Source organism: Macrotis lagotis, chromosome 2 (assembly GCF_037893015.1).
Source record: "Macrotis lagotis isolate mMagLag1 chromosome 2, bilby.v1.9.chrom.fasta, whole genome shotgun sequence".
Lineage (NCBI taxonomy): Eukaryota > Metazoa > Chordata > Mammalia > Peramelemorphia > Peramelidae > Macrotis > Macrotis lagotis.
In genome coordinates, this window is record NC_133659.1 from 24,055,015 (window position 1) to 24,069,211 (window position 14,197).

The following is a 14,197-nucleotide window of genomic DNA, read 5'->3' on the forward strand; positions in this document are numbered from 1 at the left end:
GTCTGTTGTCCCTGGTTGAACATATCTGGACTAAAGTATTTAGGGATCCTCTAACCCCTGAAATTCTGATTGTATTACTAATTACTAATTACTGACTCTATTACTATTACTAATTAAGCAAGGTTTCTCAGGAGATGGACATTCACAGAGCAATGTCAATATTTTAGCATGTTCTCAAGAGTACCTTGGGTAAAGTTTGGTGTCCTCTACCATCTTGAGAGAGAGGGAAAATGCCCATTCTTCTCAGGGAGCTGAAAGAAGATGGAAGGTATGAAGCAGCTGGGGAGCCAAGTCTTACCTGTTTAAAGTCTGCATTGGCTCTATCCTGCTCCTGCATGGTCTGTACTGAGGGTAAGGAGAACACACTCTTCACACAGTTGGCCACCAGATTGTTTTTCTCCCATTTTTCCAGTTGGATGTGTCTAGGGAGGAATAAAACAGGGAGGGACTACTGCAGCAGCCTCCTCATTGATCTCCAACTGCCTTTGTAATTGTCCTAAAACATGGATCAGATTATGTCTCCTCCCTTAAATTCCAATAGCTCTCTAATACCTACAAGGTCAACTATGGCACTTAAAGTTCTTTATAACCTGGAGACTTCCTACCTTTCTAATCCTATTACCCAGGATCTCCTGTTTACTAGACAGACACTTTAACTACCATAAGCCATGATGTCTCTTTTGGGGGCAGCTCAACAGCACCATGGGTAGAGTGCTGGTCCTGAAGTCAGGAGGATCTGAGTTCAGATTCAACCTCAGACATTTATTAGCTGTGTGACCTAAGGTGAGTCACTTAACCCTGATTGCCTCACATTCAGGGCCATCTCCAATCACTGGACCCAGATGATTCTGGAGGAAAAAGTAAGGCTAGCAACTTAGCACAGCACCCCCTCACACAAATCCAAATCACTTACTCAATATGGCACCACCTCCATGATGTCAAGGCCTATTACACCTCAGTGCCCTGCCCCCAACACAGCCCACGCTGACATTTTCCTCAAGCATAACCCTCTTCTTCCTCCATGCCCTTAGCTGGATCTCTGTGCTCCCCATTTTTGTCTTTGCATTCCAATCCTGGCACTACACTTAGTTGGTGTTTAACATGTGTTTGCTGATTGATATGAACTACAGGTCCACTCTACTGTGAGTCAAATCTTTTGCAATATTTTTGTTTAGGCTTTCAATCTCTCTTTGGCTCCATTGAGGTTTTCTTGGCAAAGATTCTAGAGTGGCTTTCCATTCCTTCTCCAGCTCATTTTACAAATGAAGAAACTGAGGCAAACAGGGTAAAGGGAGTTGCCCAGGGTCACATAGCTAGTAAGTATCTGAGGTCAAATTTGAACTCAAGAAGAAGAATCTTCCTGATTACAAGCCCAGCACTCTATCTTCTATTAATAGGAATTTAATATATATTTACTAATTGATATAAGATTTTGGTTCATTCTCCAGGGGAGCCAGATTATCTTGCCATGTAGGCTATGCCTAAGACTCTCCTGAGACTTTGGCCCTGTTGTTCTCAGTTGGATCCCAGATCTTTTTAAGCCACTTTCAATAAATGTCTTGAATATATTGAGTTATTAACATGCCATGTCCCACAGACCCATCTATGGCCTATCCTTGTGTCCCTTGTGCTTAGCACTGTGTTTGGTGTCATAAGAAAAAACTGATAAATGTTTGTGAATTGACTGATGGACAAATTCAATATTAACCTACTTTGAGCAAGGCAAGCTGGGTGCTGAGTTTAGTATGACTTGCCTTCAAAAAGCTTATAATTCAATGGAGAGAAGTATACAATACAGTAAAGACAATATATTAGCTACAGTGAGATCAGAACAAAGGAGGGATCCAAGGTGGCCTAGGAAAATTGGAAAGGAGATCCATTACCTCCAGCCTGGGGTCAGATTAGAACTTGAAGGAGCCTTGGTCCAAGGGCCAAATTGTGATGGGAAAGAAATGCCCTGTTTTTGCAGCTAGAGAATCTGGGTTCAAATTCCACCTCTGACATTTGTTCTCTGTATGACCTGACAAATCACTTCCCTTTTCTGTTCTTGAGTTTCCTCATCTCCAAAATGAAGAGACTGGACTTATTGACCTCTGGCTTGGTGTCTGCCATACTTAATAAAGGCTTATTCCCTTCTCTTCTTTGGACCTTAGTTTCTTCAATAAAATGAGGTGTTGGATCAGGCAATCAGGGTCTCTTTCAGTAGTAGTAGCAGCAATAATAATTTTAAGTAGTAATAATAATAATATTAATTCTATGGTCCTTTCAGTTTATATGAAGATGATGAGGGCTCTACCAGCTACCACACAGGGAGTAAAATAATCTACACCCCAAATCCAATGTTCTTCCCACTGTACCAAATGCTGGACCTTCTTGACCCTGATTGCCCCTCCAGCTTTGCCATCTTACTATATAAATAACTAGTGAGCTCCATGAAGGTAAAAATCAAATCTTAGCTAAACCATCTTTCTCAGGGGAAAATTAATACCAGTTTGATTGATTTTCCAAGGATATGCCAGGAGAAGCAAGTTCTGGGAGAAAGTTGTATTCTACCAAGCTGGTAAGACTTCAGGTAGGATCCTGGTCACTGACTGGGGCTCTTATCTTTGAACAAGTCAACTAAGTATGCAGACATTCATCACCTACAGTAACTTAGATACTGGGCAATGACTTCTTTGGCCATGGAAACTCATCAAATAGAAATAATACAAAATGGCAGCCTTTGGGCCCATTTAACCCCTTTGGATTTCTTTGCTGATGGTAACAAAACAGTGGCAAAGGAATTAGAGCATGCTAAGAATCCCAATTTTTAGACCATTAGTTGCTGGTCCTCCCAATGTGAGATATTTATTTATTGACCAATAAGTGAGCACACTGTTGAAGGCAATCCATTGTATCTTCCTTGATCTCTTGATATAAATAGAATATGAAAGATATAATATGAAAGTTGCAGCTCATTGGAAGGAAGACACATAGGTATTCCCTGGAGAAATAAAGGCTTTGGCGGGTTGTTCTTTGGTTCCTAGATCATTTCAAGCTAAAAGACCCTCATGCCAATAGTCATGGTATATGCACCAACATCTATGGTATATTGGGTTAGGAGGTGGAAAAATTCTCCAGAAACCTGAATCATAACCTCCAAATTAAATCGGTGTCTACTTTAATAAGCAATGTTATTGTCTGTTGGTTGTTTTTCAGTTGTGTCCAACTCATGATCCCATGGTGTTTTCTTGTCAGAGAGACTGGAGTAGTTTGCCATTTCCTTCTCCAGTTCTTTTTACATATGAGGAAACTGAAGCAAACAGAGTGAAATAACTCTCTCTGGGTCAAGCAGTTAGGAAGTAAATGAGGCCAGATTTGAACCCATGAAAATAAGTCTCCTTGATCCCCAAACCCAGGAGCTCTATGCATTCTGCTGCCTCCAGTTGCCTTCAGTGCAAGGGTAGAGGAGAAATAATAAGAGATATCATAGAGCTTTAAGACTTTCAAAGCAATTTATAAATATTATCTCATTTGACCCTTACAACCCTGGGAAATAGGTGCTGCTATAAGCCCATTTTATTGATGAGGAAACTGAGTCTGAGAGGTTAAATGATTTGTCATTTAGGAAGTTTTTTAGAGGTGCAACTTGAACTAGTCAGAGCAGAAGTGAATTTTTGTCTCTAGGGAATTCCAGAAAAATTTCTCTACCTTCAAGAAGATCCTTCATCTTGGTCCCAATCTATCTTTACAACCTCATCTCATTCTAGTCTCTCCCACAAACCCTTAGACAAATGCTTTTGAAGGCTCCTACAAGGCTGATCTCTGAGTGCAGTAGGGACAGAAGGAAGCCTACACATTTAATTCTAGATTGGGAATCTCATGAAGAGGGGTGTCCATGGAGGAAAGAAGAGCAGACTAGGGAGACAGGAGGTAATAGAATTCTCCATCCTCTAGACATCCCCTGCTTGTCTGGCTTTAGGTCTTTGTTCACTCTCCCCTCCCTGAAGGCATTCCTGCTGCCTCTTCTTAGCCTATGAGATGCTGGCTTCTCCTCTAAAAACCACCTGCAATGTTCACCTCCCCCCACCCCCAAAAAAGCCTGCTGGGATACTCTCCCCTATCAGTTGTAGACTTCCTGCTCAGCCTTAGTTATGAGCCCACTCTGGACCAGTGTGCATTAGAGCTATTTGTGCTTATGCCCCAGACTGGAAGTTTCATGTGGGCAGAGGATATGTCTTTTTTTTTTAGGTTTTTGCTAAGCAATGGGGCTAAGTGACTTGCCCAAGGTCACACAGCTAGGTAATTATTAAGTGTCTAAGGCCGGATTTGAACTCAGGTCCTCCTGTCTCCAGGGCCAGTGCTCTATCCACTGTTCCACCTAGCCACCCCTAGGATACGTCTTTTGGTAACTTTGTATAGCCACCAGGGTTTAGTCCAGTGCATTCCCCAACTTTGAGACAGAAGCCAGTGGAGAAAAACTATCCATAGATGCAGATTGGCACCCTTGTCCCTTCAAGTCTTAAGAGAGCTCTGTGGGGAAATCGAGAAGCCATGATCTGTCCAAGATCACAGTCAGCAAATATCAAAGGTGAGACTTGAACCCAGATATTGCACCCTTTACCAGGGTGCCTCTCTGCCCTGTCCAGAGTAGCTTAATAATTGTTTGTTGAATTGAATTATTGAAGGGAGTATAGAGATTTGTGGCAGATTTGGAATGGGCCAATTTGGGGCCAAAATACTTGGTTTCTTTTCCTTCTGTGTACAAAGAATGTTTTAACCAAATTAGAATGCACATGTCTCCAGAAGGTTCTTAGGAATGGTGCAATGCATTGGTAAAAGGAATGGGGAAATTTTTGAGTGGACATGCAGAGCAGTGTAGACTTCTGATTCTCAGGGCTAATTACCTTCTTCACAATAGGAGGCATGAAAGGGGACACTAGGAGAGAGACATCAGGCAAGGATGGGGATGGTTCTGCTCTTAGCAGGAGAAGAACTGGGTCAAAAAAGAAGGGGGTGCCCCAGCTATGAGATCCAATGGGAACAAGGAAATGGGTTGGGGCAGGGGAAGCAGGAAGAAGCCTAGGAGGGGAGATCTGTATACCTCAGTTGGGCCAGGGTTACCAGTGCCTCCTGCAGGGTGGGATTGGAGAGTGTATCCGTGGGCTCCTCTTGGATCTGCTTCTGAAGGAGGGAAAAATGGAGCCAATGAGTCCTCCTTCACTCCAATGTTCCTATCTCATTCATATGGGGCCCACACAGAATTACAGAGAATTGGAGCTAGAAAAGACCCAGAAGGTAGCCTGTCCAACCTCTATCTAGGGCAGAAATTCCCACTACTATATCCAACAAGAAGCCATCCAAACTCTGTTTGAATACCTCCAGGGATAGGGAAATCACTACCTTAGGAGATAACCCATTCCAATGAAGGACAACACAAATGCTTCTAATACGATCTCTGAGAGACATGTAGTAGGGTCAAAATGAAGCCTACATATTTAATTCTAGATTGGAAATCTCATGAAGAGGGATGTCCATGGAGGAAAGAACAGAAAGCTAGGGAGTCAGAAGATAATAGAATCTTAGATTCAGGGATGGAAGGGTCTTTGGAGGCCATGGAGCCCAAGTCCTCCCTTTTTTATAGAGAAGGACAATGATGGAGGTTTTCTGTTCAAGAACCATTAATGGTTCCCTATTACTTGTCAGAGAATGATTTTCTAGATTTATTGATCTAATAAGAAGCTTCCTGTTCCAGGCAAGGTTAAACAAAATCAAGTGATCAGCAATAGTGGCAGAGTAGGATTTGAATCCAGGTCTTTCTGGTTGTTGGTTTTTTTTTTTTGCAAGGCAATGTGGTTAAGTGACTTGCCTAAGGTTAAACAGCTAATCCAGGTCTTTCTGATATCAAAGCTAGCTCTCTATCTGCTAGATAGATTGCCTACCAAGCCAAGTTAAATTCAGACAGGCATTGCAGGATCCTTGTAATCTGAGATCTGATCCACCCTGGGAAGGGGAGGGTCTCTGCCTAGAAAAGAATTAGCAGTTCAGCGGAAGGAACTTGGAATGTATAGTCTGGAAGACTAAAGAGTCAGGGGAATGAACTTGAGAGCTGTCTTCAGGTATCTGAGAGACTGTGACAAGATGGTGGGACTAGCTTTGGCCTGTTTAGTTCCAAAGGAAGAACCAGGAGAACTTGGTGTGAGAACAAAATTCCTACCAACGAGAGCTCTCTGAAAGGGGACTCAGGCTACCAGGGGATTAGTCCCCAGCCTTGAGGATCTTCAAGCAGAAGCCAAAGGAGTGACCATTGTTTGGTCCCAATGTAGTGGTTGTTATGGGGGATGAGGGACTGGACTGAATGGTCCTTGTTGCCATCCCTTCCTACTCTAAACACTCTCATTCTAGATCTTCTCTAGGCTCAAGTCACATGTTCTTCTCCCAGGCAAGCAAAAATGACTACCATTTACCATCTACCATCTTTAAAATTATCTCATTAATCTTCATCTCAAGTAAGTGACTAAGTGTTGACAGTATCCCCATTTCACAGACTCCCTTCCTTGGCTCCTCACTGGCTTTTCCCTTTTTGTCTTCCCTTAGTAAAATACAAGCTCTAGAGGCCAGGGTCTGTCTTCTTCCTGCTTGTGTATTTGTCTTCCTCACGCTTAGTCCAGAGCCTGGCACATGGTAGGAAGCCTTTGTTGATTCCTCTTAATTCTAAAGATTTCATTGTTGATCATTTCCAATTTAGCCTTAACATGACTAGATGTATTTATTCCTTCATTTGACTACAGACTCCTTGAGAACTGGTTTTTGGTCTTTCTTTGCCTGAACACATAGTAGGTGCTTCATAAGTGTCTACAGCTCTAGTTCTCCTGCAGAAGAAGCCCTCCCCCATTTCAGGGTCCAGACATGCTAAATCACTTGTGGACATACTAAGCATCAGAAGAAAGATTCAAAATCAGGTCTTCTTTGCCTCCAAAACCAATGATCTTCCACTATTCTCTGAACCTTCAAAATCCAATATGGTAGAATCTCAAAGGCAAACTCCCTCCACCAGTCAAGTCAGCACCTTCTCTGAAATTTATGGCAATTCATGGTGCTTTTGGTAGAATGATGAAAAAGTAAGTGACTTGCCCTACTTAAAAGATCATCTTGGGGCAGTTAGAACACTGGTCCTGGAATCAAGAGGACCTGAGTTCAAATGTGAGCTCAGGAATTTGATACCTAATAGCAGTGTGTCCTTGGGCAAGTCACCTAACCCCATTACCTCGCAAAAATAAAGAGAGAGAGGGGCGGCTAGGTGGCATAGTGGATAAAGCACTGGCCCTGGAGTCAGGAGTACCTGGGTTCAAATCCGGTCTCAGACATTTAATAATGACCTAGCTGTGTGGCCTTGGGCAAGCCACTTAACCCTGTTTGCCTTGCAAAAACCTAAAAAAAAAAACAAAAAAAAAAGAGAGAGAGATATCATCTCATTTTGACCCCCTTCCTTTTTAGAGGAGGAAACTAAGGTCCAGTCATGCCTTCTGATTCTCAGAACCTTGAAAAGCTGTAATGGAATCCTGGAAAAGAATCACCCTGGGTTCTCCAGTTTTGACATCCAGGACAAGGCATTTCCACTTTGAACCTCAGTTCCCTCATCTTATAGAGGAGGACAATAGAGATATCTCCCACTTTGAGGGGTGATAGTGAAAAAATCACTTTGTAAATCCAAAAACTCTACACAGATGTCAGGGATCATTGGTACAGTTCAGACAAGGAAAATGAAAAAGGCAAATGACTTAGCCAAGGTTACATGACTGGTAAATTACTGGCAATCATGTCTGCTAAATCTCCTGTACCATCCTGGGAAAGATCCCAAGACTCCAGGCCATTACTATCCCCTAAGTGAAAAGGGAATCTCATCTCATTTCCAGTATCTTAAGATTACAAACTTGGAAGAAATACCCTCCATCCCCTTATCTTTATGGTTCGCATTTCCAAGATCATGTCCATCTCTGAAAATCTATATTCTAAGTACTTTTCCAGGTCTAACATTCTAGGTTCTAAGGGTCTTCCCAGCTTTGCCATTCTGGATTGTAATGTCTCTCCCATCACTGACTCCCATCATTTCCATTCTTGTTCTCAGCTCTGACATTCCCTGATCCAAGGCTCTCCCAGAATGTTCCTCTACCCACACACTGTAGGTCAGTCAGGTAAATCAGTTTATTGATGGTGTTCCCTCCCCAGGGTCCCCTCTCCTGCCCAGGCCCCACAGACCAGCACAAGGCGCCCGCACCATCATCTTCTTTATCAGCTGCCTCTTGTCTTCATCTGGTTCCAGCTGCTCTTGGTTTCTCTCAATGATGATCTTATTCTCTTCCTCCCAGAGGGTAAAAGGGAAAAGGGCACAGGATGAGCCCCAGCTTCCCATGGGCTCAAAGATCTGGCACACATAAAACAAAATGCGTCTCTCTTCTCTTCAAGCTGCTAGCCAAAGTTTGTACTTTAAGGGCAGCTGGGCCTTCCATCTGATTCAGGGAAGGAACCATCATGTTACAATCTAATGACATGGGGCAGCTAGGTGGAGCAGTGGATAAAGCACCAGCCCTGGAGTCAGGAGTACCTGGGTTCAAATCTGGTCTCAGACACTTAATAATTACCTAGCTGTGTGACCTTGGGCAAGCCACTTAACCCCATTTGCCTTGCAAAAATCTAAAAAAAAAAATCTAATGACTAATTTATGACTGAGAATTGAGAAGTACCAGAGTAGTCATTTACTCCATTTTAGAGATGAGGAAACTGAGGCTCAGTTACACCCTCCACAGAGGACTTGCTCCAGGTCACCCAAGCAAAGAAAAAAGTTGGGATTCTGTTCAAGTCCTGACTGTTGGAAGGAGGATCCAGGATCCAAGGAGGATGATTTGGAAAGGGAATGGAATCTACATCTCAGGTAGATCATTTATTAGATAATGAAGCTGGGAGGTGGTGTTTCCCAAGGCCAATACCCAGACTAGGACCCCATTTTAAGGGACCCATATCATCAGTGTTCAGAAATAGTGGGTGGGGGAGGGAGAGGAGTGGGGGAAGAACTCAAAAAGACTCAAGCTGGGCCTCATCCAAAATGGGCCATGAAGGGCAACTAGGTGGTGCAGTGGATAGAGCACGGGCCCTGGAGTCAGGAGGACCTGAGTTCAAATTTGGCCTCAGACACTTAATAATTGCCTAGCTGTGTGACCTTAGGCAAGTCACTTAAAAGCCCTATTGTCTTAAATAAATAAAATTTTCAAAAAAGCTAGGCCATGAGTCTGAAAAAGAATGAAAAGGACCAGTTCCACCTGCTTTTCCTTTCTGTAGGACTTCTAAAGGTTTCAGGCTTTGTTGAGGGTTCCTCACAATTGGAAGAGAGACAGAGAATAGACAAGAGCTAGAGAGAAAGATAAAAGAAGGGTTGGAAGGGCTGACGCTAACCCAGAATGAAAAGGGATAGTGCTCTTCTACTTCCATTCAAAATATGTCTCCTACTCTGTCCATCAAAAATCCTCATTTTCAAGCACTACTTAGAACCTTCCGAAGACATGTGCATTCCAACTGAATTAAGGCATTTTGTTGCCTATGAGTTGTTTTATATTAGTTGCCACAGTAGTAGAGAAAATCACACAAATAAGGCATGGCCCTGGGAGCATGAGACACAGGATACCTCCCTCCCTCAGCCTTTCCAAATTCTGCCTCATCTTCATGATGTGGGAAAGCTTTCCCTGACCATTCTCGTCCACAACCAACCTCACCTCTCCCTACTTGTCCCTTGACCTGGAGCTTAGACTTAGTTTGCCCATCTCTACACTGAAGGCACCGAATCAGAGAAAAGAATGCTTAGACCTCAGGTCAATCACTAATTCACTAGGTAATTTTAATTTGGGGTTCACAGGAAATGATCCCCAAGGATGTTTTAGGGTTACTAGGGATTGTCTTGTCTCTGCAGACTGGTGGCTTCTCCGGGTCTGGGATAAGGTACTTCCTTAACCCGGGCCTTATTAGTTTCTTTGTCTTTCAAATGGGAAGATAAGAGTAGGTGTGTTTTTAGCACTTCCCTACACCTAATTTTCTGTGTTCTGAGGTCTCTCCAAGCTCAACCTTTCTGTTTCTAATATTCTGTGTTCTGTATTCTAAGGTCCTTTCCATCTCTGGTGTTCTATATTCCAGGTTCCTTCTAGCTCTGACATCCTGTGTTCTAACATTCTGTTTTCTAAAGTCTTTCCCAACTCTATGTTCTAAGTTCTAAGGTCTCTGCCAGCCCTCAGATTCTGTGTTTTGTATTCTAAGGTCCTTTCCATCTCTAGTGTTCTATGTTCCAAAGTTTCTTCCAGCTCTGACATCCTGTATTCCAACAACTAAGGCCTTCCCCAACTATGTGTTCTAAGTTCTAAGGTCTCCGCCATCTCTCACGTTCTGGATTCTAGCATTCTGTGCTCACTATTCAATGGTCCTTTCTCAACTCTGATGTTCCGTGTTCCAAGGTCTCTTCTAGCTCTCACAGTTTGAATTCTAGGCTTCCTCTTCGTTCTATTATTCAAACATTTTGATTATTCCATATCTCACACAGCTCCTGCCAAAGGATCTTCAGTAAATACAATATAGGAGTATAGCAAAAATATGAATAGACAAAGGAAGGAGGGTATTAGTCACTTGGGGGAAAAGTTGCTCCAAATCTTGGGGTCTTCTATAAGGCCAGATCAGACTTCTAGACTCCATAAAGAAGAACCCCTACAAAGACATGTGGACAGGGTACACTGGATCATTGAGCAGGGAGGATTCCTGTTTCTAGAGTCTCCCAGAGGGGCACAGAGAGATGGAGAACAGTGGGCCAGGAACCTTCACTTTAGAGAAAGCTTCTGACCAGCCAGATCCAAAGGTAGTCATTTCTCAATGGATAGCAACCTGAAGGCAGGTCTCTAGTGGAGGGACCAGGGACCAGGGACCTGGTCTGGCCCTAGTGCTGGTCAACACTTTTATCAATGACTCAGATGAAGGTAGAGATGGAGCACTTATCTTACTTCCGTTACTTTTCTGCTATTCTCCCTTAACTCGTCCTTCTTGCAAAGGCTTGAAGAGTTATTATCATCATAGATCTCTGGACGTCGATGGTTCAAAACATGGAAAAGAAGGAAATGAATTAGGTTCTTCCCATCACTCTCTAAGAGGGAAAGACATGTCTGGGTGGTAGGGATTGGGGGAGGGGGAGGATGATACAGACTGTTCATAAAATCCCTTGCCTCTGCCAGACGCAGTAGTTGGGGCCTGAAGGCCTCTGAACATTCCTAGACTTGGGAAATCCTGTGGAGGTGCCTTATTAATGGAGCTTCATTCTAAATCTCTAAGTGAGTGTTGTGAAGGCAGAGTATCACAGACTCAAAATGTCAGAACTGGGAGGGGTCTTAGAACAGAAAAGTGTAGAATGTTAGACTTGCTGGGAGGGCTCTTAGAATGTCCTTTGAATTTTGACTGTTGTAATATAAAATGCAGAATATTAGGGCTGGAAAGTCAAACTTCCTCATTTTAGAGGTGAAAAAAAATACAGATAAAAAAGTCCAGATAAATATCTTACCCAAAATCATACAATGAATTATCATGTGATTACCTTCCTATATGTTAATATCTCATTCCCTTCACCATATTATAAACTTGTCTGGGACCATGATTTCTTTTAGGTCCTGCCATCATGGAATGACTCTAAATCTTTCTTCTAGAAAACAATTTTTTTCTGTTTATAAGACATACACATATATTTTGGCCTAATGTTGGGTTTGTCACTGCCACTTCTGAAAAAAACCTTAACAAGGGGGAAAAAAAAAGAGAAGTGAAAATGATTGAAATTTTAAACTCAGTTGGGTTAGAGATTATTACTGGGAGTGGAGAGGTTGCTCTCTTCTTGAAGTTAGAGTAGAAAATGACAGATTGGAGGGGGAAAAAAGCTTGTGGTTTTGTGGGGTTGGCACAGACACATGATTACATGGTTGATCTTTTTATCTCTATTTTTTTTCCAGTTTAGTGTAGTGAGAGAATCCCTGATCTTAGGGGTTCTTAAGGAGGAACAGGATGTTAGTAATAGTTCTACCATGTGTAACTAGGTAAGCCACTACTACTCTTCTCATCAGAGAAATTTCCTTATTCCTCAGTTTCCTCATTCACTTCCCAGGATTGACAAAAATTAAGTACTTTTGAAAATCTTAACATTCTACAGAAAGTGGACTGTTATTTCTTTTTAACTTTGGTAGTTCTTCTCTAGTATAGCTAAACAAGAGAGCTAAGACAGACAGACATATTCTTTACCTGGGAAGGGAATATAAAGAAACGATCCCAGCTACAGTGGGGTTAAATGCTTAGTAAAAATCCAAGCAAATAAAATCAAGGTACCAGTGATAATGATGTGAACCTGGTGTGGAATATTCTTATGACCTGACGCCAGGGTAAGACCCTCTAGTGTCCTGAGTGGGAAGCCTTATCCCTACAGCTGTGACCTCTCTCTCTCTACTCAAGGATTAAATCCTAAAGTTTGTGTATCACATGGACAAATCACTTCCCCTCAGTGGGCCTTTAAAGCCAAAGTATGAGGACACCAAGAGAAAGCAGATAACTGTTTACTGAAGAGCAGTTTTTCATGTGACTGCCTGCTATTCATTAATCCCCATACCTCATCAGAAATCATTCATTATCCCTCTGGGCTATAAGAAAGGTTCAGGATGTTCTGGATGCTGATGAGTAAAGGTTTGGTGAAAACAAAGTTCATCGATCAATGAACAGATATGTATGAAAATAGAGAGTGTATGTACGGTGTGAAACTTGGAAGTTTGGTCAGTCCTCAAGTTGGAAAGCTAGATGGCACAGTGCATAAAACCTGGAATCCCGAAGACCTGGGTTCAAATCTGACCTCAGACTTACTAGCTATATGTCCTTGAGCAAGTTACTTAACCCAGTTTGCCTCATTTTTTTTCATTTATATAATGAACTCGAAAAGGAAATGGCAAACTGTTCCAGTATCTTTGCCAAGAAAATCCCAAATGGGGTCATGAAGAGTCAGACATAACTGAAACAACAACAAAAATAGCTAGTTTGGGGCTTGAGTCTGGGTTTACAGAAACATGAAAGGCGTAGCCACCCAGTGATTGGCTCATTCTGCTGATAATTTAAAACACTCTCTTGACCACAGGCAGCTCTGGCTTCCAGAGTCCTTCCATGAAGGGATGTAAGCATTTGGGGAAGCAACCTAATCTTTGGAGTGAGGACTATAATGACAAACTGAGGCATTTGTAGATATCTAATTATTACAGTTTCTGAGCCCCTAGAGGTCTCAGCAGGAGGAAAAAAGAATGTTCAGGAATAAGCCAACAGACTCAGAGTTTGAAGTATGCATAATCTTTGGCAAGGGGAAAATATTGATGAGGGCAAATTATATTGGGGGAAGGAGGGTTGAATTATGTCAACTATATTCTTTCTGTTCTGTTATTGACACGTTTGTGTCTTCCAAGCTCTTCCATTAAGCAGCCAATCTCTCCATCTGTCCACAAGGATTGTATGATTGTCCTTTGCTTTGTCAATGGGATCCCAGTAATTGTTAGCAAAGAAAATGGGGGTAATATAGCCCAACTTAGTTTCAGTGACCCATGATGGCTCACCAGAAATACTTCTCTATTAAGAAAAGATTCTTAAGCCCTTTTTCATGAGCTATTCTAGAATTTTGCCAATAAGACAATCCAAGTTCACCATCCACAGTGGATAGCTGCCTTCTTCCCCATTTTGATAATCTTCAGCTGGTCAGCCCCTCTGCAGACCCAGTCTGTACCCCTTAAGTTCTTCAAGCATCATCTGCAATCATTTAGAACCCCAGACAGGGTGGATCTAGAGGATTGGACCATGAAGACCTGGGTCCAAATCCCAGCTCTGCCACTTGGTAGCTATGTGACCCTGGACAAGGCAGTTCTCACCTAAGACTCAGTTTCCTCATTTGTAAAATAGAGATTATAGAACCAATCAAACAGGATATTGTGAGGATCAAATGCCTGCAGAGTGCTTTGGAAACCTCAAAGTACTTTGTAAATGATTGCTATTATTATTCTAGACCTGTAGGACTTTCTCTCTGTCTCTCTCTTCATCCCCTCCCTCCCCCACCTTCCCTCTCTTCTTTCTCTGTCTCTCTCTGTCTCTCTCTGTCTCTCTCCTTTCTCTCCATCTCTCTCTACCT

General features: G+C 42.4%; 1 protein-coding gene across 1 annotated transcript in view; it reads right to left on the minus strand.

The window, feature by feature from the left end:
- MROH7 (maestro heat like repeat family member 7) overlaps positions 1 to 14,197 on the minus strand; it is a 75,367-nt gene that overhangs the window by 47,058 nt on the left and 14,112 nt on the right. The window contains exons 4-7 of the mRNA XM_074221353.1: positions 11,013 to 11,089; positions 8,258 to 8,341; positions 5,084 to 5,163; positions 299 to 422 (exon numbers count right to left, since the gene is read on the minus strand). Of these exons, the coding sequence (XP_074077454.1) occupies positions 299 to 422; positions 5,084 to 5,163; positions 8,258 to 8,341; positions 11,013 to 11,089 (365 nt within the window). The remainder of the gene's footprint in view (positions 1 to 298; positions 423 to 5,083; positions 5,164 to 8,257; positions 8,342 to 11,012; positions 11,090 to 14,197) is intronic.